General features: G+C 47.5%; 1 protein-coding gene across 1 annotated transcript in view; it reads left to right on the plus strand.

The window, feature by feature from the left end:
- Positions 1-24,608, plus strand: part of angpt1 (angiopoietin 1) — a 68,126-nt gene extending 43,518 nt beyond the window's left edge. The window contains exons 7-9 of the mRNA XM_030347426.1: positions 2,646-2,812; positions 17,612-17,742; positions 22,106-24,608. Of these exons, the coding sequence (XP_030203286.1) occupies positions 2,646-2,812; positions 17,612-17,742; positions 22,106-22,269 (462 nt within the window). The 3' untranslated portion in view covers positions 22,270-24,608. The remainder of the gene's footprint in view (positions 1-2,645; positions 2,813-17,611; positions 17,743-22,105) is intronic.
- Positions 24,609-25,000: the final 392 nt, after the last annotated feature.

Consider the following 25,000-nt stretch of genomic DNA (forward strand, 5'->3'; position numbering starts at 1 on the left):
TTGAGATAATTCTCCAGAACAAGAGAAGGGTATTGTGTACAGACGGGGACGGGGACGGGGGGGGGGGGGGGGGGTGTATGTAAGGTCACAGGGGTCTAGTGCGGACACGAGACAGTGGCCGGTCTGTCGGATCGCTGGTCTCCGCTAACCGTCTCCACAGCGCAGGGGATCAGGTTCATGCACGGCCAGGTCCAGATGGGTCCAGATGGGTCCAGATGGGTCCAGAGGGAAGAGAAACCGAATGCAGCCACGCTGAAAGAGTAGGGATCAAGATCCAAATCGAGAGAGAGAGAGAGAGAGAGAGAGAGAGAGAGAGAGAGAGAGAGAGAGAGAGAGAGAGAGAGAGAGAGAGAGAGAGAGAGAGAGAGAGAGAGAGAGAGAGAGAGAGAGAGAGAGAGAGAGAGAGAGAGAGAGAGAGAATGATGGATAGAGAGTGAGAGAGAATGATGGATAGAGAGTGATTAAAAGGTGATAGCGAGAGATGGAAATAGGGAGATGATGGAGAGAGAGAGAACGATCGAGCGAGAAAGATAACGAGGAGATAATGAGGAGAGAGCGATATACAACAACAGAGAGAGGAGGTGAGAGATGTCGATGGAGAATGATAGAGTTGGATGGGAGTTGTAAGGGATGGTGAGAAACAATGAGAGAGAGGAAAGATGCACAGACTCTCTCTCTCTCTCTCTCTCTCTCTCTCTCGCTCTAGCTCTAGCTCTCGCTCTCGCTCTCGCTCTCTCTCTCTCTCTCTCTCTCTCTCTCTCTCTCTCTCTCTCTCCTCATTCCAGCTGCCCTGTTTCCCATTCCTCTAGAAACCACTGACACAGCAACAGTCTGTGGTTAAAAACATTCGGCTCTATCCTCATTGAGTCTCGGGGAATAAAAGCTTTTCGCCGGCATGCTCACTGTAACACTGCTGCTTCTGTTGTCATTCTCACACCTCGTAGTGTGATGAAAACACTGGTAGTACACTGTCCTATTGTGTTCCTCGCACCATGATCTATCTATTCACATTTTACGCAATAAAACCAGCACCAGACACCTACCCACAATCCCCTATTCATACCTCAATCTTCCTCACTCACGCACTCAAACCCAACACACACACAAACGCAAAACACAGACCCACAGACGCATGCACGTACACACACATACACTCACGCACGCACGCACACGCATGCACGCACACACACGCACACAGACACATACAAACACACACACACATCGCAAGGCAAGAAGCCGACTCAATAAAAAACCCTTGATCGATGTCTGTGATCGATGCCTGCGTGCACGCATCGATCACAGACGGCACGAGGCGAGACGCCACTCCGACAAAAACAGGAACTCAGCACCGGGTGTGAGGGATGCGTGTGGGCAAGCGTTGTGCGTTGTGTGAATTGTCCTCGTCTGTCCTTTGGATGTGAGGCCGACGTACTGATGTCTTCCCCATGTGTGGTTCCACTAGGAGAGGAGATGGAAACAGGGCCACTGACTTCAGCTGGTACCACTTTCCACCTCCATTTTGGTTTTTTTTCGGCAGGTACAGTCAGAGAACGCCGAGCCAACTGCCGTCTGACTACGCCAGCGCTATAATCTGTCTCGATATTATTAGCGTTATTCATTTTATACATGTTTTTTTTACTTACATCGGATAATTGCGCTCAACTGGAATTCACCTGGCGAAGTTTGGTCGTGTTACAAGAATATCCTAGAAAAACACTGTAAAGTTGAATCTATGTCGAAAGGAAACATTACAAAAAGGGTTTTCTTTCTCCTTTCTTACAATGTATATCAGGTCTCCGTAAGCCGTTCTTTATCTTGATGCTTAGAAACATATGACGTTGCTTCGGAGCTTTCCAAAGAAACGTCGATATCTATTCAGCGGCCCCAAAGGGACATAGATTTAATCTTTCCATGAACAGGGATGGAGATTTAGTGGGTTGTTTTGGTCCATTCTGATATAAACTGATTTATATAAGGAATCTTGCTGGTATTTCAGAGCCAGTTATTCGAAACCTGGCCGTCTCCTACGTTTTAGATAATTTTATTGGAAAGGACGTTTATATCATTGACGCATTTCTTTATTTTAAAATAGTTAGAGAAAACATTCTCTTCCTCTTTCGGTCTGTTTTACATTAAAAGTACATTTATTTCTACAGTTGCGTTTCTATATGGCATTTTAACATTGCACTTAAATTCAGTTTAAGAACAACAAACCAATAAAATTGCACAGAGTTTGACCCTATTTTCGGACTGATAATGTCCCCGTGTGAATTATTCATTTCCATTTAGTTTTCCACTCACATCTTCTTCCATTTCATCCAAAGCGCGTCAAAAACAAGCGCATTCTCTCGGAGAACGCCCGCGTCGAACCTGAACAAGGTGTTGCTGCACAGAGTTCTGCATCACTGGCAAGGTCCTGTGACAGTCGCAGGAGGTAGAGATGGTTGACTTGTAGTTCGATCCCCGGCTCCTCCTAGCTGAGTGTCGAGGTGTCCCTGAGCAAGACACCTCACCCTGACGAGCCGGCTGTCGCCCAGTATGGTCGACTCCGCCCGTTGTTGTGTGAATGTGTGCATGAATGGTTGCAAGTCGCTTCGGACAAAAGCGTCCGCTAAACGACAATGTCCGGTTCCCCGTGTCCGCAGGGCTTCGGGAACCCGGCTGGGGAGCACTGGCTCGGGAACGAGTTCATGTACCTGCTGAGCAGCCAGCGGCCCAACGTCCTGCGAGTGGAGCTGACCGACTGGAACGGACACCAGGCCTTCTCCCTGTACGACCGCTTCCTGGTGGGCAGCGAGAAGCAGAACTACAGGTACAACCCGCCGCCGTAGCATCCACACAGCTACAGCTATGTAGCCTATAGCGAAACTGATAGTACAACTATAGCTACACCCGCCGCCGTAACCTCCACACAGCTACAGCTATCCACCATGTAGCCTATAGCGAAACTGATAGTATCACTATAGGTACACCCGCCGCCGTAGCATCCACACAGATAAAGCTATCCACCATGTAGCCTAGCGAAACTGATAGTACAACTATAGGTACATCTTCCGCCGTAGCATTCACACAGCTAGGTACCACATGTAGAATTAGCAAGACCTGCAGCAGAACTACTGGTAGCCCCGCCCAACTACCCAATTCACACAACTACAGGTATCCACATGCAGCCTAGCCCAACCTGTAGCAGAACTACAGGCAGACCTACCGTAGCTTAGCACAACCTGTAGCAGAACTGCAGGTAGATCTACCGTAGCTCAGCATGCAACACAACTACAGGTAGAGTTATCGTAGTTTAGCACAACCTGCAGCAGTACTACAGCGCCCGGCATTGCATTCGCACAACTACAGGTATCCACATGATGCATCAGCACAACCTGTAGCACAACTACAGGCAGACCTACCGTAGCCTAGCGCAACCTGTAGCCGACCTACAGCTCCCAACGTAGCATTAGCACAACTACATGTACCACTGTGTAGCATTATAACAACCTGTACACAAAAATAGCCTGATATTATAATACAAAACTACCAAAACAAAGCTTAAAACTCTTAAAAGCCTTTACTGATTTGGTATTCACTATCCACAGCCTTAAGGGGTTTCAGAACGATACCGACGTCGACAGCTGACTGATCGTGAGGATTAGCATTCTCTGGTTCTGAAACCTTAACGATAGACGTGGATCTTATCACTGCGTCCTCACCACAGAACGTTCCAACGACTTGTGTTCGGGCCGCTGTCCCACTCTGGTCTACTCTCTGAGTAAGCGGGGGGTAGGGGTTTGAACAGTTAGAACCTCTGGCAGAAAGCTGTGGAAAACCGACTAGGAATTCTGGAACGATCTAGTAGCTCAGAATCTCTCGGTTTCCACCGTGTCAGCCCCTACTCCTCGACCAAACTGATAAGAGCTCTCCTTAGTGATTTAGAATTACTTTGAAAGACTTGTGTTTGTTTTAGAGTTTGCCTCCATTAAAATAATCTGTGGGAGGGCTTTGCTTTATATCGGAGACTGAGTCCGTTATTCAACCTCTGATCCTTTTAAAAGTGCTTTCTGGGAATTCGTGGTCGTGTCAGGTGTTTCCTCATGATCGTTCAGGTTGTGTGATGACAGAGTTCCACTATGGGATAACTTTCTAGTTTTTTCGCTTTGGTTTTGTTTCAAAGGCTTTGGTGTTCGGTTCGGGTCAGAGAGGTTTTTATTGGTTTGCTATCTAAGTGAATGTCACGGCTCTAGCTAGCAGTGCAAATTGCTATTCTATCTGTTTGTCGAACTCTATCAGAGATCAAGTGGTTTGTTGTGGCTGCAGACCTCAGAATAGCTTCGGTTTATTTATCACATTTCTTTCTCTGGGTATCTGGCTCGGTTGTGAAGGACACATATCACCAGGAATAGCTGAAGTCGAGAGTTCATATCTTTTCAGTTTACCAGACTATTTTCTCTAGGGCTGGGACAAAGATCAGAGGTTGGTCCAAATTTTGACATGTTTTGACCATTATTTGACCGTCATCCAATCAAAGTTTAAATGTAACAGTAAAGTGCACTACTGTCATTACACATTTCTTTATCATTTCAAAGCATAATAAAAACCTCATTCTTTGAGCTATTACTTAATGAAGAAATAATAATAATTATAATAAATATAATAACAATACAAAATAATCATCAGTTGGATCAACAACAGAATTTTTTATCGCAGATCATTTTCATCTTTGAGATATTTCACCACTTTCCCGGAAATGACAGACACAAAAAAAACTAAGCACTGCATCTCACATTTCGACTCACTTCCTCTTCCAACTCATTTCTCAGCGTTCCTCTTTCCATCCCATTCTCCTCCCACTCCCCCCCCCCCCTCCCCCTTCCCCCCCCCCCCCTCTCCTTCCTTCATCCTTCGGGCCCTGGTTATGCCTCGCTCGCTGCTTCGGCCCCCATCCCCACGCAGAGCAGAAGAGAAACCCTGGCCCTCCTTCAAGGCCTCTCGCCGGCCTCTCCAGAGGCGGTTGTTTACGATGCAGATCGGCGCGGCGATCTCTATAAATAGATTTGTCCTCGGATAAATACTTGACAAGGCATGGCAGGAATCGCCCGCGATTTGGCCCTCGGAGACGCACCGCGAACCGGGGGGGGGGGACCGGGGGGCCGACCAGGGGGCCCGGAGGCTGGGACGTGTACTGATGAGTTGTTTCTGTCTCTGGCACCTCGCGTCTCGTAACCGTCAACGTCAACGTCTCCAACGCCGTCCAACCGGCTGACAGACGGGGACACTGATTTTTTTGGGGTTGCTGGAGAGAAAGTGGTTTTTGGGGGGGCTGGAGAGAAAGCGATCTTTGAGGTTTTGGTTTCTGTCTGAAGGGGTGCCCAAGTGGGAAGCGGTTTACTGGAAGACACTCGGCAGCATACAGAGACGAACAAACATTTAGAGGAGGCTGAAGGGATGAAAGGCCCCGCAAAACACTTGCAGACTCTCTGTTTCTCTCTCTCTCTCTCTCTCTCTCTCTCTCTCTCTCGGTCTCTCTCTCTCTCTCTCTCTCTCTCTCTCTCTCTCTCGTTCTCTCTCTCTCTCTCTCTCTCTCTCTCGGTCTCAGGGTCTCTCTCTCTCTCTCGGTCTCTCGGTGTCTATCTCTCGATCTCTCTCTCTCTCTCTCTCTCTCTCGGTCTCTCGGTGTCTATCTCTCGATCTCTCTCTCTCTCTCTCTCTCTCTCTCGGTCTCTCTCTCTCTCTCTCTCTCGGTCTCTCTCGGTCTCTCTCTCTCTCGGTCTCTCTCGGTCTCGGTCTCTCTCGGTCTCTCTCGGTCTCTCTCTCTCTCGGTCTCTCTCGGTCTCTCTCTCTCTCTCTCTCTCTCTCTCTCTCTCTCTCTCTCTCTCTCTCTCTCTCTCTCTCTCTCTCTCTCTCTCTCTCTCTCTCTCGGTCCCTCTCTCGGTCTCTCTCTCTCTCCCTCTCTCTCTCTCTCTCTCTCTCTCTCTCTCTCTCTCTCTCTCTCTCTCTCTCTCTCTCTCTCTCTCTCTCTCTCTCTCTCTCTCTCTCTCTCTCTCGGTCCCATGCATTTCTCTGTGTCTCCACTCTCTCTTTCTATCACTCTCGCTCACTCTCCCTCTCTCTCACGCACACACACACACACACACACACACACACACGACACGAACACAAACGAACACACACACACACACACACACAAACCATGTACCAATGCTCACACAACCAAAACAATGGCAAACACAGGCGCAAACACGCAGTCATGTGGTGCAAAGCCGCGCTATTAATCATAAACTAAACAGTCCCTAGACATCGCAGCTGCTGAGCTAAGTGCTAACCCACACACACATTACAGGAGAGAGAGAGAGAGAGAGAGAGAGAGAGAGAGAGAGAGAGAGAGAGAGAGAGAGAGAGAGAGAGAGAGAGAGAGAGAGAGGGGGAGAGAGGAATGGAGACCGAGCATGCTAATCACCCGTGATTATTGCATCAACATCCAAACCACCCATCATCGGAAAGTGTCATCAATAACTTAGTAGATCCATTTCTGTTGGATGGTACGTTTCGGTGTGCACATATTTATTTTATCAATCATGTTAAAACGTCAGTTGTGATTCGGCCTGGCGTGCCGTTTTGGCTAGGCTAACACGTTCACTCAAACTTTATTCATAAAGCCGTTTGTAACGCAGTGTGTGGTCGGGGCTGTCGAGAGTGATTGGTTGTGGAGAGAGCCGGCATTAGCCGCGCGAGCGTCGAGCTAACTGCGCTGGTGTCTGTTGCGTTGTTTGCTATGGAAACCCTGGGTCATTTAAATGTTAGCATACCAGCACTTTTTGACAGATTTGAACGATGTTGGATGTCAAGATGTACCGTGTACTTACAGTATATACCGTATAATCTTAAAACTTGTGTATTTCTGGTGATTTTATCGTTGGATTAACGGCTTTTTTTTAATACCCTCTTCCTTCCTCGGAGAGCTGACTGCAATAAAGTGTGACATAAATTAGCGGTTTATTTTAAGGTAGCTGAAGATTTGAACCGTCTGAAGAGTTTATGAGGACTTTGTGAAACCTATTCCATGATATTTCTCTCCTTTCTCTTTGATCCGATGCAACACTATAAATACTACATTCCTGCTGACTTCACACTTTCCAAAACAAGTTTTTTTTTGGCACACTCGCTCTAAATCTAACCCCCCCCCCCCCCCCGCTCACACCCCAGTTCTCTCAGTAGCCCGCCCCCAAACACAATTCCAGACTCTGAACAAACAACTAACCCTTGACAATAATTCCCTAACTCTAACCCTATCAACAACCTTAGCCCTAACCCTTACCCACAATAGATCTCAATACACAACTAGTCAGATAATCAACATTTGAATCGTTGAGGGCATGAAACTCTTAACCGATTGAAGTTCAATTGAACACATATTTCCCTTTGCATTTATTTATTTACATATTTTGTCTCCTTACATTCACATATTTTGTTTATCTATTGCTTTATTTTGTTCTGCTTCATTAACGGTTGTTCATTCATTCCCCATAACTATCCATCTATTATTCAGCCATCATTCATTCATGTTGTCCTGGTCGTGAACCAGTGACCGAGACACAGACAGGACACAGGAAGCTGTCATCCAGGAAGTGTGAGCTGGCAACCGTTTTCAGTTAGCTCAGCGGTTTACGATGCGTTTCCTGTCAACGTTGGCTAAAGGGCTATTTTCTCTTGTCTCCTTATCGAAAGACAACAGTACGGTTACTGTGAGCCCACGTGCTGCTTGTAGCCGTGAGTCACGTCATCTGATGGAGATAACATGACTGTCGCTCTGTGGACGTAGTCAAGTGGGTTTAGCTGCAGTAACACAATATGACGTGGATGTTCATATTGGCTATGTACGGCCAGTCTGTCAGCCTGTCTGTGTGGCTGTCTGTCATTCTGTTCGTCTGTCAGTGTGTCTGTCTGTCTGTAGTTTGAAATAAAAACTACAAAGAGAAAGCATCTTTCCACATTTCTTCCTCAGTGCCACGATATCCAACCGTAATTGAAAAACGCTAAACGCAGAACCAATCCTTGTTTTCCACATCGTGCATAACGAGCAGTAAGTGACCCAGGCCGCTGTGTTCCTCACTCTCTCTCTCTCTCTATCTCACCAGACGTGTGAGTAATCTGCAGTAATGTGGGGGCGGCCGGGGTCCGGCCCATCGCAACGAGAGAGAGAGAGAGAGAGAGAGAGAGAGAGAGAGAGAGAGAGAGAGAGAGAGAGAGAGAGAGAGAGAGAGAGAGAGAGAGAGAGAGAGAGAGAGAGAGAGAGAGAGAGAGAGGGGAGGTTTCGAGTGCATAAGACGACGGGAAAATATGACTGTACTGTACATCACCAAACTTACGTGTACGTGTGCCTGCATGATTGTATGTTAATGCCGGTGTGTGTGTGTGCACGTATTTTACCAGCTCAAGTGACTGAAGCATTCAGCTCTCACTGGAAAGGTTGTGGGTTCAAACCCGGGTGTGTGCGGCTCGTCGGTAGGCCCCCTTGAGCATGACGTCCGACGCCACACGACTCAGAAACGGTTACCGTGGTGACTTTGAACGTCGATCAACGTCGAACCCAGTTACACCGTTACAACAAATTATTATTAAAGATTACGTTTTCCCTCAAAGCAGCACCCCTGAAACGTTGCATAGCATACATCATAAAACCGCCAGGGAAGGTCAGAGGTCAGGGTGAACCGCACGGTCGGGGGAGGGTTAGCGGTGTGCATACATCATGCTAGCATAAGTCCCAGCAAAGTGGTTTCCAACCACAGAACACGCCAGAAAAATGAGAGAACGCTGCGCTAAAAGACTAATGGGAGAGGAGAGAGCGAAGGAGAGGAGAGGAGGAGGGGAGGAGAGAGAGAGAGGTGATGGGGAGAGGAGAGGGAGGAGGGGAGGAGGAGGGGAGAAGAGGAGAGAGAGAGAGCGGTGATGGGGAGAGGAGAGGGAGGAGGGGAGCGAGAGGAGGAGAGGGGAGAGAGGAGATGTTGAGAGGAGAGGAGATGGGGAAAGGAGAGGAGGGGAAGAGAGGAGAGGGAGGAGAGGAAAGGACAGGAGGGAATAGAGGAGGGGAGGAGAGAGGACAGGATGGGAGGGCAGAGGAGAGGAGGGGAGAGGAGGTTCGGGAGGACGTTAGCGAACGTTAGCACTGAAACAAGTCAAGGCTTAGCATAAGGGATATCGGGGATGAGCATGTCCGAGCCAGAGCACTCGGCGAGGAGTATGTAGAGTATGTGTGCTTGACCCCCCCGTCGTGTTTAGGTTGGAGCGGCCCTTGGTAGCTGAGGGCCGCCCTAAGCCCGGGATATTAAAGGGTTTGCGCGCGGTTACGGGCAGATCTCCAAGGGGATTGTTCCAGATCCTCCTAACATGGACGCTCATGTCGGGCGCTCAGGATGGGGTCGGAGCAGAGATGGAAGGGATAGATTAACTCGTAGGAATGTTATGATGTAGCTCCCCTAATATACTGATACTAATAACTAGAATACATCATATGTAATATCTATGTTGTAATGTAGTGTGTCTGATGATAACTTTTTATTGGCCTTTTGAGTAATAAATTGTGTCGAAATAATGATGGCACATAAAAGGAAAAACATAGAAATATGTTAAAATAATACATTTCTAAGATAAACTTTCCGGACAGTATGCCCTGATGTAGAGGTTGGTCTGTTGCAAAGGAAAAGGAGATGGAGGGATTTAAGTTCTAAATGTTTAACAAGATTCTTGGTTTGCATACAGTTAGACTTCTGTCTTTAGCTGTAAAGTTCTCTAAGGGGCTCGTTCCAAATCATAGTTTTGAATATCACTTAATGTGGGACATCATCCACTACTTAGTTTGAGCTGATAAGGCACAAGCACTTTTTTATTTGATCCTTTATGCCAAAAAACTATACATTTAAGTTACAGCGGTGTAACTTAGTGCCTCTTTAGTTGTAAAGTTCTCTATGGAGCTATAGCCAATCAAACACCTCACACCCCTGCCTTCAAACCACCTCCCCCCTCCCCCCAGCTTCAGGAAGCGCCCCATTGGGTCCGGTGATTAACCTCCGTGATTGGCCAGTCAGACCATAGAGCTTTAATGGCTTCCAGGTGTCCCAAATGCTTGTCGGAGCCCACCCTTCTGCTTTTCCGGTTCTGACCGGTAGTGGACAGTTCTAGAAGGCTAAGGACGGTTCTGAGCAGTTCTGATAGTGTCTGACTAGTTCTGGGTGGTTTCGAACCAGTACTGGATGGACCCAACTGGTTCCGACCGGTTCTGGATGGTTCCGGACAGTTCTGGACAGTTCTGGTAGATGAAAGCAAAAATAAGGAAGGCTTAGAAAAATCGTGCGAGACGGGAAAATAATATTAAAGATTTCAACAGCTTCTCAGAATTCAATAGCCTTTGCTGCCTAGATTCTAAACCCCCCAGCACACAACAAAACCAGCTCTAATCAGATACACCCGTAGGGCTTTGGGGTTTGTTGCTGGAAAATGAAAGGTGTATCCATTATCTGTGTCATATTAGTGTGATGTTCGATTCTTTAAAGACCTCTCATATCTCATGGGTCGACCTGGAGCTCAGACTGATCACAGATGTCGGTTGATTCAAAAATGCAGGAATTTGTTCCTATGGTGCCTGTACGAAATAGATAACGCACTCAAATCGCACACTGAAAGGACACACATAGTGGACACAAGAACAAACATACCACTGAGATATTAACACAGACAGATCAGTGCAGAGAGTGCATGAGCCGATATAAGCTTTGTACAAAAACACACAGAAAATTTGCAGCCAAAATCCACTTGAATAAACGGTTATGTGAGACTTCTTTGGAATACACGTTTGGAATGCTATTTTAATGTTGGACATCTTATACTACTTAGTGTGATGTGATAAGACACAAGCCCCTTTTTTACTTGGTCGTTTTATACGACTCAAAAACTGTACATTTGAGTCGTATAAAAACGTTAAACTCCACATTTGCGTCCAAGATTTGGAAAGTGGGTTGCGTGACTGAGCCCGTTCCAGCGTCCAGCCGTGAAGCGGTCTGCTAATCAGCGGCTGAGGTCAGGGGAGGCTTGACATAACGCAAACTAATAGAGCAGGATAAACACATTTTAAAAGATGTAAGCCCACCGAATCCCAGCGGTTATGAGTCGTTTGAAACGAAAACACAATATAACACCCCGCAAAAACCGGCCTACCTCACCTGACCCCTTCGGGGGCGGGGGCGGGGAGGGTTTTGGGCTCCATCCCATAATATAAGCATGGCGTAATGTCCCGAGGGCTGGCGTTCATTAGACCCAGAAACACTATCCCTTGCGTTACCGCGGCTACGGTCGCTGAAACCGCCGCCGTGCCGAGGCGTGTGCGCGCGCTTTGCGCTGGTTGGCGTGGAAACGGAACACCAACAACAATCACCGTCCCCCAGTAGAGTTGTCGGTTTGTCAATGAACCCTCCCTCCCCCTTTTGACCAATCAATGGTTGGTTATTAATGAGGTCTGGGTAATCTCTCGGCCGCTGTTGTTTCGGTTGGAGACCAGTTGGCCTCAGCCGTGGATTCCTGTAAGGTTTCAGAGGCAGGCCCTGTCCGCTATGAAAGGAGACGCTTCTCTTATCCACCTTTCTGTTTTCTAGCAAGCAGAGCTCTTTTGAGACCTTGTTTTGTGTGAGAGGCCTTCATGTTCACGGTTCACCGCGCGTTAGAGAGGTCTGAAGCCTTTCACTGAGCTCCAGAGATGTCACGCCTAGAAGGCTTTGAAACCCGACGTGCTTTGGCAGCCGGTTCTCTCTCATTTTGTTCCGCACTCTGTCCGTCTCCTTTCCTCACTAGGAGTGCATCTTGCACATCTTATTTTTCTGTCTTTTATTAGATCCTTCTTTACATCTTTGCAAATCCTTTACAATGATATATGTGTCAACATGCACACCTTTGTAACTGTGCACCTTTGTACCTATGTAGCTGTCTACCTGTACACCTGTCTATCTGTTTTCCTGTCTAACTCTTTACTTATGTACCTCCACACCTGTGTACCTCCAAACCAGTCGACCTGCATACCTGTGTTTCTCCACATCTGTCTACCTGCACTCCCGGGTACCTGTGTGCCTGCACACTTGTGTATCCGTTTACCTGTACACCTTTGTACCTCCACACCTGTGAACCGGTCTACCTGTGCAGCTGTGTACCTGTCCACCTGCACACCTGTGTACCTGTGCACCTATGTACCTGTTTACCTGTGTACATGCACAGCTTAGTACTGCTCCTAGGAAGAGTTTCACGCTTGTGGAAGTTATTCCTTAGCCCTAGCATTAATCACAGTAAGCAGTAACTTACCGGACATGCTTATTTTATTCTGGCATATTATTACGGAAACGGCTGCTTTTAATGTTCCAGTGTTGATCCTCTTGGTTGGCTTGGACAGCGAATGACTCAAAGTACACAGAGCGAGATGATGAGAGTGTCTGGGTTTACTTTCCCAGGTTTCCCAGATGGACTCATTCGTACTATCTGCTTGGCTGAAACCATGACAACCCGCACACCTCCTCCTTCATCTCAGAGAGCCGGACTCTGGACCGTCACACGGATCAGATAATCTGATCCTGGATCTGATTATTATCATGTCCACCGCACCTTCCAAACACATATCAATTAAAAAGCAATCACTTAAAGACAATCTTTAAACGAGAAAGAGGCTCTTGGCTAATCCTAAAATAAGTATCTCATCCTTTGTTTATTTTTCTACTGTTTTTGTGCTTTGGCAAAAACGTGAATCTGCATTCCCCCACATCGATAAAATCCCTCAGGCTCGAGAGGGGGAATTAAGAAAGTTATTGTCTGAGGTTAAATCCTGTTGGCACGATAACACACGGTGTAGCTGATGATACAGCCACAGATAATCGGAATGGTTCCTGTAAATCCCCCCCCACACGTTGGAGGTCGGACCCTCATCGCTGGGAAACGACGTCGAAAATAGAGTTTCACAACCCGGGAACCACAACATGTAGAAACACCCCGTCTGTTTTTTTATCAGGGCTGGCTGCAGGCCATTTCCTGCCTGTGCGGTACGTGGTTTGAATCCCGTGGCTTGATGCATGGCCTGCCGTGGTGCCGGTTAGCAGGGTGTGGGTGCGGGGGTGGCAGGGCGGGTTTGAGACGATGCTGAGTGTGGGCTGGTCAGTGTAGTAACGGGGCCAGACGTCTGTTGTAAGACCCAGCATCCATCACGGGGTTAAGTGTTATGGGGATCGACAGACACGCATGGGCTGTATCGTATACACACACACAAAGACACCCACACAAAGATACACGCATATATTCACCCACACACACACACACACACACACACACGCAAATTCACACATGCACACACACACACACACACAGACAAACACACCTCACATGTGCACACGCAGTACATACACACATGTACAAAAATTCAGACATACACAGATATACACACACAGAGACGCACATACACATACTCACATTGACGGACGCATACACGGACACACATACACCCACACATACTCAAAGGAACACACACAGACACAAACACACACACATATACATGCACTGCGTACGCAGGCATTAACACACGCGCCCAGGCACATCCACAAACACAAGCATAAATACTTGCACACACAAACTCTCAGATGCACCTAAGCACACACACAGGCACAGGCCTACTTTCACGCCCTCTCTCAGTAATGCACACTTTCACACACTTTGTGTTTCTAAGGCCTCTGATTGGCTGCATGAGTCATCGGTGCGCCTCAGCAGCCCTCCTATTGGTTTAGGGCCTCAACTGTATTCCCAACTGTGACTCCGTGGTTCCATTCCTTCAGGCCGTCCACATCTGTCACTGACACAGCTGTCCAAACAGCACAGAGTTCACCAGAAATCGCTTTCCCCTTTCTTCCGAGGAATCCAGCCGGGGCTTTGTCATCAGAGAGGGCGAATCCATCGTCCTACAGAAAGTCGGACATAATGTCGTATGACGCGCACACTGGTGCTTTTCGATTAAATTCACACACTATCGTGATCGATGGTCTGGACCTTTAGACACTCTATCTTCCTCTCTTTAATCGTTCTCCGAAGGGAATCCGCCCCTCGGTATGAGGATGGAGTTTCCGCCGCATCGGAATCAATCGTACGAAAGCGACGTTGTACAAAACGTCGGACGACACGCACACAGTGCTTTACGATTAAGGTCACACACTGACGTGATCGACGGTCCGTACGTTTAGACACTATATCTTCCTCTCTTCACTATTCCCCAAAGCGTTCTGTACGACGTCGCCTTGTACGATGATAGAGTTTCCGATGTGGAACAACGGTCTCCGTTGTTCCACATCGGAAACTCTATCATCGTACAAGGCGACGTCGTGCATAACGCGGGGCAATAACACTGACATCACCGACCACCGTTAAGCTGACTCGACTTCCCTCTCGTCGAAAGATTGGAGATAAATCGGTTTGATCGGTACCTCCGCCTCCTCCACCCCTGGGGGTCCGCTGAGCCTCCCCCGCCGAGGCCTCCCGGGGCCAGGGGGAGAGGGGGTTCGGGGGAAGAGAGGGAAGGGGTTCTGCTGGAGGAATCCCTGTTCTGGTGTAAGGAGGGGGGAGCTCAGCAGTAAGACAGCAAGGTCGGACACACACCGGTCTTTGTTCTGTCGGGCGTGCGAGCTCCTCATCCTTGGGGACAACGAGAGCATGAGTGAGCGTGGGAGGGAGAGAGAGGGAGAGAGAGGGAGAGAGAGAGAGACAGAGACAGGCAGAGGGGAGAGGGAGAGGGAGAGAGAGAGAGAGAGAGAGAGAGAGAGAGAGAGAGAGAGAGAGAGAGAGTGAGAGAGACCGAGAGAGGGGAGAGGGAGAGGGAGAGAGAGAGAGAGAGAGAGAGAGAGAGAGAGACCGAGAGAGGGGAGAGGGAGAGGGAGAGAGAGAGAGAGAGAGACAGACAGAGGGGAGAGGGAGAGGGAGAGAGAGAGAGAGAGAGTGAGAGAGACCGAGAGAGGGGAGAGGGAGAGGGAGAGAGAGAGAGAGAGAGAGAGAGAGAGACAGACAGAGGGGAGAGGGAGAGGGAGAGAGAGAGAGAGAGAGAGTGAGAGAGACCGAGAGAGGGGAGAGGGAGAGGGAGAGAGAGAGAGAGAGAGAGAGTGAGAGAGACCGAGAGAGGGGAGAGGGAGAGGGAGAGAGAGAGAGAGAGAGACAGACAGAGGGGAGAGGGAGAGGGAGAGAGAGAGAGAGAGAGTGAGAGAGACCGAGAGAGGGGAGAGGGAGAGGGAGAGAGAGAGAGAGAGAGAGAGAGAGAGAGACAGACAGAGGGGAGAGGGAGAGGGAGAGAGAGAGAGAGAGAGAGAGTGAGAGAGACCGAGAGAGGGGAGAGGGAGAGGGAGAGAGAGAGAGAGAGAGAGAGTGAGAGAGACCGAGAGAGGGGAGAGGGAGAGGGAGAGAGAGAGAGAGAGAGACAGACAGAGGGGAGAGGGAGAGGGAGAGAGAGAGAGAGAGAGAGAGAGAGACCGAGAGAGGGGAGAGGGAGAGGGAGAGAGAGAGAGAGAGAGAGAGAGAGAGACAGACAGAGGGGAGAGGGAGAGGGAGAGAGAGAGAGAGAGAGAGTGAGAGAGACCGAGAGAGGGGAGAGGGAGAGGGAGAGAGAGAGAGAGAGAGAGACAGACAGAGGGGAGAGGGAGAGAGACAGAGGGAGATGGAGAGAGAGACATAGCGTGAAGGCCTACTACCAGCTACACTCTCCTGCCCAGTTTCCGTTGGATAAAAGACTAAAACAACTCAACTGCGTACCTGTCGAGCTACCGCTACCGTATTCTTTGACTCACACTCTCAGCGCTAGCACAGACACACATCATCTCTCCCCGGGGCTAGCCAACCAGCAACACACACACACACACACACACACACACACACACACACACACACACACACACACAGTCTGCCCAGTACCCCCCCCCCCCTCCCAGTCAGTCTCAGTCTGGGCTGGTGATTTAGACCTTCCACATGTGCAGGTCGGCTTGGAGGCGCCTGGTTGGTGTTGGTCCAGGTCCTGCGTGGTGTATGGTTAGTTTGTCCACGGCCATAGACACGCTCATAAATTAACAGGAGAGAGGCTCAAAGCCCAGACATCATTGGAACAAGGACTCCATTTCCCAGGATTCTCTAGGTGCCTTTAAATGAGATGGGAGTTTGATAAACTCAAGAGGACAGTTTAGGTGTGCAATACTGGGATAGAAATCGGTTTGATTCTGTTTTGTTTTTCTTTATTGTCATCTTTCCGATACATTTTGGCAGTATTTCATTTTCTTTAGTTTTACTACTTTTCACTTGAGCAGCCAAAAGTCAAATGAGTGAGTGTCTGCTGGATTCCACCCAGATAACAAACACAGACACAGACCTATAGAAACAGCCTGAGAGAGAAGAGGACGCCATATTCCGAAAAGTACTGGAAAACCGGGAAAAAACTGGAAAGGTACAACTGTGTCTGGAAGAGGAGACGGAAGCACGGACACACAGAGCATAAATAACTCGGACCTTCAGTGTGTAGCTTTAGACCCCCGGGAAGAACACGCACGCACACACATGCACACACTAACACGCACGCACACATGCAAACACACACAGATGCACACACAGACAAATACCGCACAAAAACACACACACTAACAAAGACAGATAGACGGACTAACACGCACACACGCATAGATTCGCACAAAGACACATACACACTAACACACATACGCACACACACACGCATACATTAACACACACACGCACTTACAGAAAGAGACACACACACACACGGAGCTGTGGAAGGACATAAACCTGTCCTGGTCGTAGAGGACAGGTAGCTTAATACTCCGCAGCTGTCATCTCCGTCCCACTGAATCCCACCGCTGGGCGATGGTTTCTACCTCCCACTCCCACTGCTTCCTCTAGCTGTGTGTGTGTGTGTGTGTGTGTGTGTGTGTGTGTGCGTGTGCGTGTGTGTGTGTGTGCGCGTGTGCCTGCATCCAGCAAGCAGGTGGATCCCCTTCGGACACACATGCACACACAGACACACGTACATACGCACGTGCAATCACTTGTGCAAATATTATCTATTTGCTCGCTATCTATCTCTCTATCTTTTGTTTGCCTTCCGTTCTCGCTCGCTCGCTCTCTCTCTCTCACACACTTTTACAACCTCTGTTTTATGATTGTTGTTTCAGGTGTGGAGAGACTACTGTGTCTCTTCATTCACCTTTTCCCTCTCTCTCTCTTTCCTCCCATCTGCTCATTCTCCTTCAGGCTCTCCTCTTCTTCCCTCCTTGCTTTTCTGCTTTTCTCTCTTATCTCTCTCTCTGTTTCTCTCTGTCTCTCTAACTGGTTCTAGCTCTGGCTCTCTCTCCCGCAAAACACTTGCAGTCTCTCTCTCTCTCTCTCTCTCTCTCTCTCCGTCTCTGTCTCTGTCTCTGTCTCTCTCTCTCTCTCTCTGGAGATGCTCCTTCCAGAACATTATGTCTTCATTCTCTGTCTTCAGACTGCTACTTACTTTGCTCACATATGTTTCTCCTCCTCATCCTCTTCCCACTTCCACCTCCTCCTCCACCTCCACCTCCTCCAGGTTGTCCCTGAAGAGTCACAGTGGTACGGCGGGTCGTCAGAGCAGCCTGGTGATCCACGGCGCCGACTTCAGCACCACCGACATGGACAACGACAGCTGCCTGTGCAAGTGCGCCCTCATGCTCACCGGAGGTAAGGGGGCTACCCCGACGGCGGCCCTGATTGTCTTGAATACCCCAAGCCTGACAGACCAGTGTACGCTTCCTCTAACGGTCTTAGGTTCCTCTGACATTCTTCATTAGAGACCAGCATGTAGTTCCTCTAGCAGCCTCTGGGGGGTTCAGTACCGATCAACGTGATTCTTTAGAAGAATAAATGTGATTTAATTCTAGTGATACAAAGCCATCATTAATTCGTTTTTTTGTTCAGGTAGGATCTCCCTTGCTTGTTCATCTCCATGTACGAGCATAAACAGAGTTTGGGCTTGGGAGCATTGGTTATTATGAATAGTTGTTTGAACATTAGCATTGCGCCGACCAAATCAAGCCCCTGCAATGATTTCAGCCTTTCATTCCTTACTTTTCCCTCATGTAAAATAAAAACAGCGATTGCATGATTACAATATCCCTCTACCCCGATTGCTGTCGTTTGCGTTCAGCTGAATTGAGTTGACCTTACCAGGTGTATGATAGCTCCAAGCTAACCAAGGACTAACTAGCTAGTGCGGTTCATTCTTTTGTGTTCCCATGTGCCACAAAAAATTCAGCAATGGCATGCCAAAAAATCAGAAAACATCCCAAAAATCACAAATTCAAGACATGTACCCCTACTAATCATAACTCTTATAACTGTTGGCCGTACTTTGAATGTCAAAGACATCCAACTCTCTGTTTGTTTACACAACTCATAGCAAGAACGTCCTGTTCCTTATAAGGATGGCGAAGTCCTGATCCAAGATTCCAAACCAGATCTGTGTCTTACCGTTAGCCTTCTGTTCTCCGTCATCCATTCCTCTTTTACTGTGAGAAGCAGGCCGACAAGCACGCTAAAGTAGCTCCCGGGACTAGCGACCAACTGTCACAGAGATTTAAGGCTAAACTAATCCCCCTGCTGTTGGGAGTTGGCGACCTCCGACCCCAACTCGTGTTGTAGGGCAGGGGTACGGCTGTGAGGAGGCAGTCGGGGGGTCTGAAGGATGAATTATGGTTCCTGGGTCGAGTGTGGGGTGTCGGTCGGGCGGTTGGTCGGTTCATTCATGGTTTCGGATTAGCGGATTCCGCACGTCAACCGTCGATTCGATTTCCCGCTAAAAATGTCATGATGATCTCAAGCGATCATTATAAGGTAAAGTTGATTTGTCGTACAAATGAACACATTTCTGAAGCTACTCAGCGAGACTATCTTTCATCTGTTCCATGTTGATCTCAATGAAAGTTTAAACATAATTTCTGGCTCCATTAAGCAGAAAATAACGGAATTGAACCATATAGTTACATTTTTGGAGATGTGAATGTAAGCTAGGTGTAATGCAGGTGACAGAGACCCACCACATACCCTGGTTGCTATTTGATGCACAGGTATAATTCACCCTTTAGGCTAGGGTTGTAGGGTTGTGAATATGAAATTAACTGTTTATTAAACTGTTTAGACTAGTCATTCAACAGAAACGTTAGCCAAAGACACAAACATTGCCTACAGAGACAAGTCTTTAAACAGCTGCGAGGCGTGATGGTTCCTCTTGCCTACAAGTGAGGCTGTGGACATTGGGGCATCAAACCCAGTACCTATTGGCAGGGAGTTGAACCTTCTCATCGCTGCACAATCTATGCTCCCGTAAAGGCAGCAAAAAGCAGGCAGCTCTAAGAAGTCATGGTGCATGCCATTATTAAAGCTAGGTTTATAGAACAGCAAACGCAAAGAAGTATGACCAAACGGCCAAGCTAGCCAGGCTAAGTAGGGCCTACGATTCCAACTGTACTGCCTGCATCAGCTTAGATTTATTTCCTACGTTTACAAGCATAGCCTTGGCAATAAGGGTGATGTCAGTGTCTGGAGTCGAACGTCAGTATTTCATATTTATGGGCTCGGCAGGATGTGTTCACATGCAGTGTTCTTAGGGTCGTGCTAGTATTCTAGTTATTTTAGTAACCATGGTAGCAGAGATGTGGACACGCATAAAACACATCGAAGGCAGTCATGCATCAGTCTTTCTCCCTCTCAGTGGGCAGAGAGCAGCTGCCACCCTACACCCCTATAGACCCGAGTCCCTCCATGGTGCTGCCCCTGTTGGGACCCCTGCTGTCCCAGCAGAGAGCACTTTACCTGGGCTGGACGGTAAGGTTACAAGGGGGGTAGCTACACTCTGCTACATTGTCTACACACACACGCGTTTCACCGTAAATGCTGAACAGACTGCATTTTTTATAGTTTTTCTAACCAGTGGCCCCTAAAAGCGCTCATTTGCACCTCGATTTTCACCCATTCATGAACCAACGGTGGTCTCAGCCATGCAAGGTGACAGCCAGCTCGTCGGGAACAGTTAGGGTTAGATGTTTTGCCCAGGAACACTCCTCGGGGATTGAACCATTAACCTTCCAGCTGTCAGTCAACCCCACTCTACCTCCTCAGCCCACTGAGAGGGAGAAAGACTGATGCATGACTGCCTTCGATGGCATCCCAGTGTGTGTGAGACAGAGGTAGACGGAGAAAGAGGGAGAGAGGAAACGAGAGGGAAGACTTTATTTTGATATTTAATATTATTTAACATTATTGAACGTAGATGTACTTTAATTTAACCTTCCCCTCAGGACCTCATTGGCCCTTTTAATGATTCGGTCATGGAGGAGCATGTAGTGGAACATTAAAAAAACGGATACAGGCTGAGGGATTGAGCAAGATAGGCAGTAAAAGTTTACTTTATTGTTATTTATGTTCTTTTATTTTTTACATATTTTATTGAGACGTTTTTCACTTGAATTGGCTCCCTTGCAACAAGTTTTTTTGTATAAATAAAGTCTAGAAGGCAAATGGGAAGTGACCTACAACACGAAATGAACAGTCCTTTCCAGCAGCTCAGCTAAACCCGTCCTCGATTCGCTTTTCGGGCGCTTCTTTAAATAGGGCTAGCTTTCCCAAGTGGTTAGCAACAGGTATTAGCCGCAGTTAGCCTTATCTGTGAACTTGATGACACACACACACAGACACACACAGAAACACACAGACACACACAACACTTTAACAGGCCCTAGTGCCCTGGAGAGAGTTCATGGGAGACACTCAACCTTTACGCGACCAGGGCAGGTATTCTAACCGCCACATTCTGCTTCTCACGCCAAGACTAACTGCCAGCGTCGTTCCTGAGCCTGGACTGGCCGAAGGGGAATAAAACATTTTTATTTTTTTTATTTTTTTTGGTCATGGGCCCCCCCTCTGCCTTGGGCCCCCCCACAACTGTCCCCTTTGTCCCCGCAGTCCGACGGCCCTGGACTCTAGGCTTGAATTTTGACCTTTACACATGGATTACGTTGTTGTTTTCTGTCCTTGTGTTTTTGTCGTATGTACGGAAGAGGATTAGGGCCACACGTAAGAAAAAAAAAATAGTTCTGACTTTAATCTCAGAATTCTGACTTTTCTGACATTTCGTTAATGGAAGACCAAAAGTGAGGGAAACTGGAACATGTGTTGTTTTGGTGCAAGTTTCACTCACCTTTAGGTCTTCCATTAAAGAAATGGCTTCTTCTTCTTCCTCCTACTGCATAAAGCAAAGTGTCTTACCCACAGAGGTTGGTCCCTACAGGTACCCATAATTCTGACTTTTTTCTCAGAATTCTGACTTTTTTTCTCAGAATTCTGAGATTAATGTCAGAATTCTGAGTTTAAAGTCAGAATTCTGAGTTAATAGTCAGAACTTAATTATTTTTTTATGTGTGGCCCTAATCCTCTTCCGTACGTTTGTGATACATCAATAGCTGTTCATTGTTAAAAAACAAAATTATGAAGCAAATTTGTTTTAGATAGTGGCCATGACAGTTCATGCACCAGTGAAATGGAAAGATGAACAGACAAACGTCTGTCTGTTGTTCATCTTTCTTCAGACAGAAAGATAGATGGACAGACAGATAGACGGATCAACACACAGACAGACAGATCGGTGTCTTGCGATGGATGAATGGAGGATTTGTATTGGATTTCCTTCCAATATCATCTGAGAAGTGGAGCCTAATTTTGTGCTCTTGTATATAAAGTAGAGCTGTCAAGCGATTAAAATATTTAATCGTGATTAATCGCATTAATGTCATAGTTAACTCTAATTAATCGCGATTAATCGCAAATTCTTTTTCTATGCTAAATATCCCTTGATTTTTTTGTCCCATAATTCTCTTATCAACATGGTGAAGTGCATCGGCTTGCCTTGTGCAAATGATTTTTTATTGATAACAACATTGGCATATACACTGAGCAAAACAGGACGATACAAAAAAAGAGCCTTTAACTGACAGCTCTAATATAAAGGTCACCTTAATAGACTTTTTCTTTCTCCTCATCTGTCATTCAGGTTGGTGGTTTGACGCCTGCGGCCCGTCCAACCTGAACGGAATGTACTTCGCCGAGGGCCAACACATCGGCAAGCTCAACGGCATCAAGTGGCACTACTTCAAGGGCCCTAGCTACTCGCTACGTGCTACCACCATGATGATCCGACCTCTGGATTTCACCTAGGACCAGCATCTAGCTACTAGCTACTAGCTCCTGGCTACCTGCTACCACCATGATGATCCGCCCTCTGTACTTCACCTAGGACTAGCATATCGATACTTGTTACGTGCTACGACTATGAAGATCCACCTTACAGACTTCACCTAGGAATAGCATCTAGCTTCGTTCTACGTGCTATAACCATGATGATACAACCACAACTTCTGCTAAGACTAGCTACTAGCTGCTTGCTACGTGCTACGACTATGACTATATACCCTCTAGACTTTTACTAAGACCTGCTGCAAGCAACACGCTACTTACTACAAGAGTAAAAACCCATCTTGTAGACTTCTGCTTAGAATAGCAGCTAGCTACATGCTACAACACTGACAATCCGCCTTTTAAACATGATTCAAAACATTTTACTTGCTGCTGGCTACGCACTACAACCACGACAATCCAGCTCTGAGCCGTATCCTCAGACTAGCTACTTGCTATGTGATGCGTGCTGTTACCCATGACAATCCAGCTATTAGACCTCTCCTCAGACTAGCTACTTGCTACTTAATGCGTGCTATTACCATGACAATCCCGCTATTAGACTTGTCCCAAGACTATAACCTCTCTACGTGTCGCCATAATTAGCCCCTAGCCACTCTTTACTTGCTAGCATGGCTCACCCGTTGACCTTCTCTTGAGTAGCCCGCCGCTATGCGCTACAGCCGTGGTGATTCGCCCGCGACGCTTCGCCGGGGATCGGGTTTCAGACGTTTGTAAAAGGACACTTCCTGTTTCGCTCCGTGCGTGGGATGCAGCCTGGCTCATAACTGGGACGCTATCGTTGTCTCGTAACCTTTTACACAGATCTCAGTCCACAGGGAACACTGCCAAGTGGGACGGACTGGGACCTACTTCTGGGAAAGAGAAACGAAAGAATGGACCTTTTTTTGTCTGGAGGCCAAGCTGCCTAAACCGGACTTGATGTGGTTGAGGATTCCTGGTTGGCATTAACTGATGGACTGCAGGCACATCTCTGTCTCCGCACCCTGGACCGGTGTGCCGAGGGAACTTTGGTTGTGGAGATCACCTCGATACTGTGTTGGATACTAAGGGCCGTGAGGTGAAGTGAACTGTCACTCACTAAAGCAGCACATAACCCCTTCGTCTGTATAATATGAATATATATATATATATATAAATATATATATATTGTGTGTTTTTCTACTATTGTCCTTTGTGTCACTTTGGTCCACTATATTACAGGTGGGTGGTGTTGGAGGTTTTATGTAAAGGCCTACTTTGTACGTTGTTGTGTTCCCATTATAAGGAACAACTGAGGTTATGTAAATCTGTCTGGCGATACCTTCTTGGTTATGTCGAGGCGCTTGGCTTGTCTGGTACGCATCCAGTGTTTGAAGAAGTGCTTCTGAATATCTCAGAGTTGTTAAGAGATTCCATCCACCAACTGTTGTTTGGACTAGGGCCTGAGACAGAGTGTGTAACCCTCATTTGAATGTCGATTTACGAATTGGCGGGCAAACGATGCCGACTCGCCAAGCGAATTAAATCAAAATTCCGTCGTTCAAATTCTTCAAGCGTTGACGCAGGTGTGTGGATGTGTGTAATGGTTGGTAGTATATCTATTTTCTCACTCGTAGAACAATAAAAATGTGTTTAGCGCTCGTGTTTTCCATGCAAGGTGTAAATAATTGACCTGATCAAAAACAACAGTAGTAGAACTTCCATTGAGTGTGAGCAGAAGTGAACCCTTGACACGGTACGATGCGTGTTTTCCCATCTCGTTGGAGGGCCTTCTGGGGGCCGGAGCTCTGGTCCGGCCAGACTATATTTCCTTCCTAATAGGTGATAAAAGCGCCGTAAAACACAGAGAGTAAGACGGATACTTAGCCCCTGTCAGAGCTCTGCTGGTTTCTGTGTGGAGTTGAATCACGCAGTGGTTCCGCTAAACCAATCACGATTGCACGTCGTAGGACCTTCTCGATGCGAACAGCAGGAAGGAATATATAGGGGAACATCTGGACCCGGAGATAAGAACCAATCTCCCCCCGTGAAGGACGACAAGACGCTGTGTTATCAGCTGATGTGTTTGGGTGCAGAAATTGCTCTCCTGAGGGGACGAATTCATAGTTAGAGGTTCGGTATTTCCACCCATGGAGGTTCTGACATCGAGCGAGAAGAAGAAAAGCCCTCAAACCCTCCTTTCCTTTTACCTCATCGTGTTGTACATTTGCCGATTTATTTAACGTCTTTTTTTTTTCTTTTTTGTCGTAACAAGGGGTACGTGTTGTGTTTTTAAGATTAAATAAAGAAGCATGTGATGCGCAAATGTTTCCAACGTGGCGACCCCGTCTCCGTTTATTTTTCCTTGCAATCGCCGTGACGACGGACATGATGGTGAAGACTAAAGATTTTAAAAAACATTTAAAAAAACCAAACTAAAGGGAATCGTCTCGGCACGTCGGCTCGTCAACGGCGACGTGCAGCCCCCAACTCCTTTCATAACTCTATCTGCCGAATCAGCTCAAACTGTGTGTGTCAGGGGGGGAGGGAACTCAAACATAAGGGGGGACACACTGGGACAAAAGAAAAATAAAGGTACGTATCCTTACACACACGTGTTTCTTCTTAGGGCTTTCCGCCTCGCTGCGAAAACCCCAGATAGGAGTAGGTCGAGATTAGCCTGTGTTCCCCTTCACAGGTACGTGCACTGTGTGTATGTGTTTGTGTGTCT

The sequence above is a fragment of the Gadus morhua genome, chromosome 22 (assembly GCF_902167405.1).
Source record: "Gadus morhua chromosome 22, gadMor3.0, whole genome shotgun sequence".
Classification (NCBI taxonomy): domain Eukaryota; kingdom Metazoa; phylum Chordata; class Actinopteri; order Gadiformes; family Gadidae; genus Gadus; species Gadus morhua.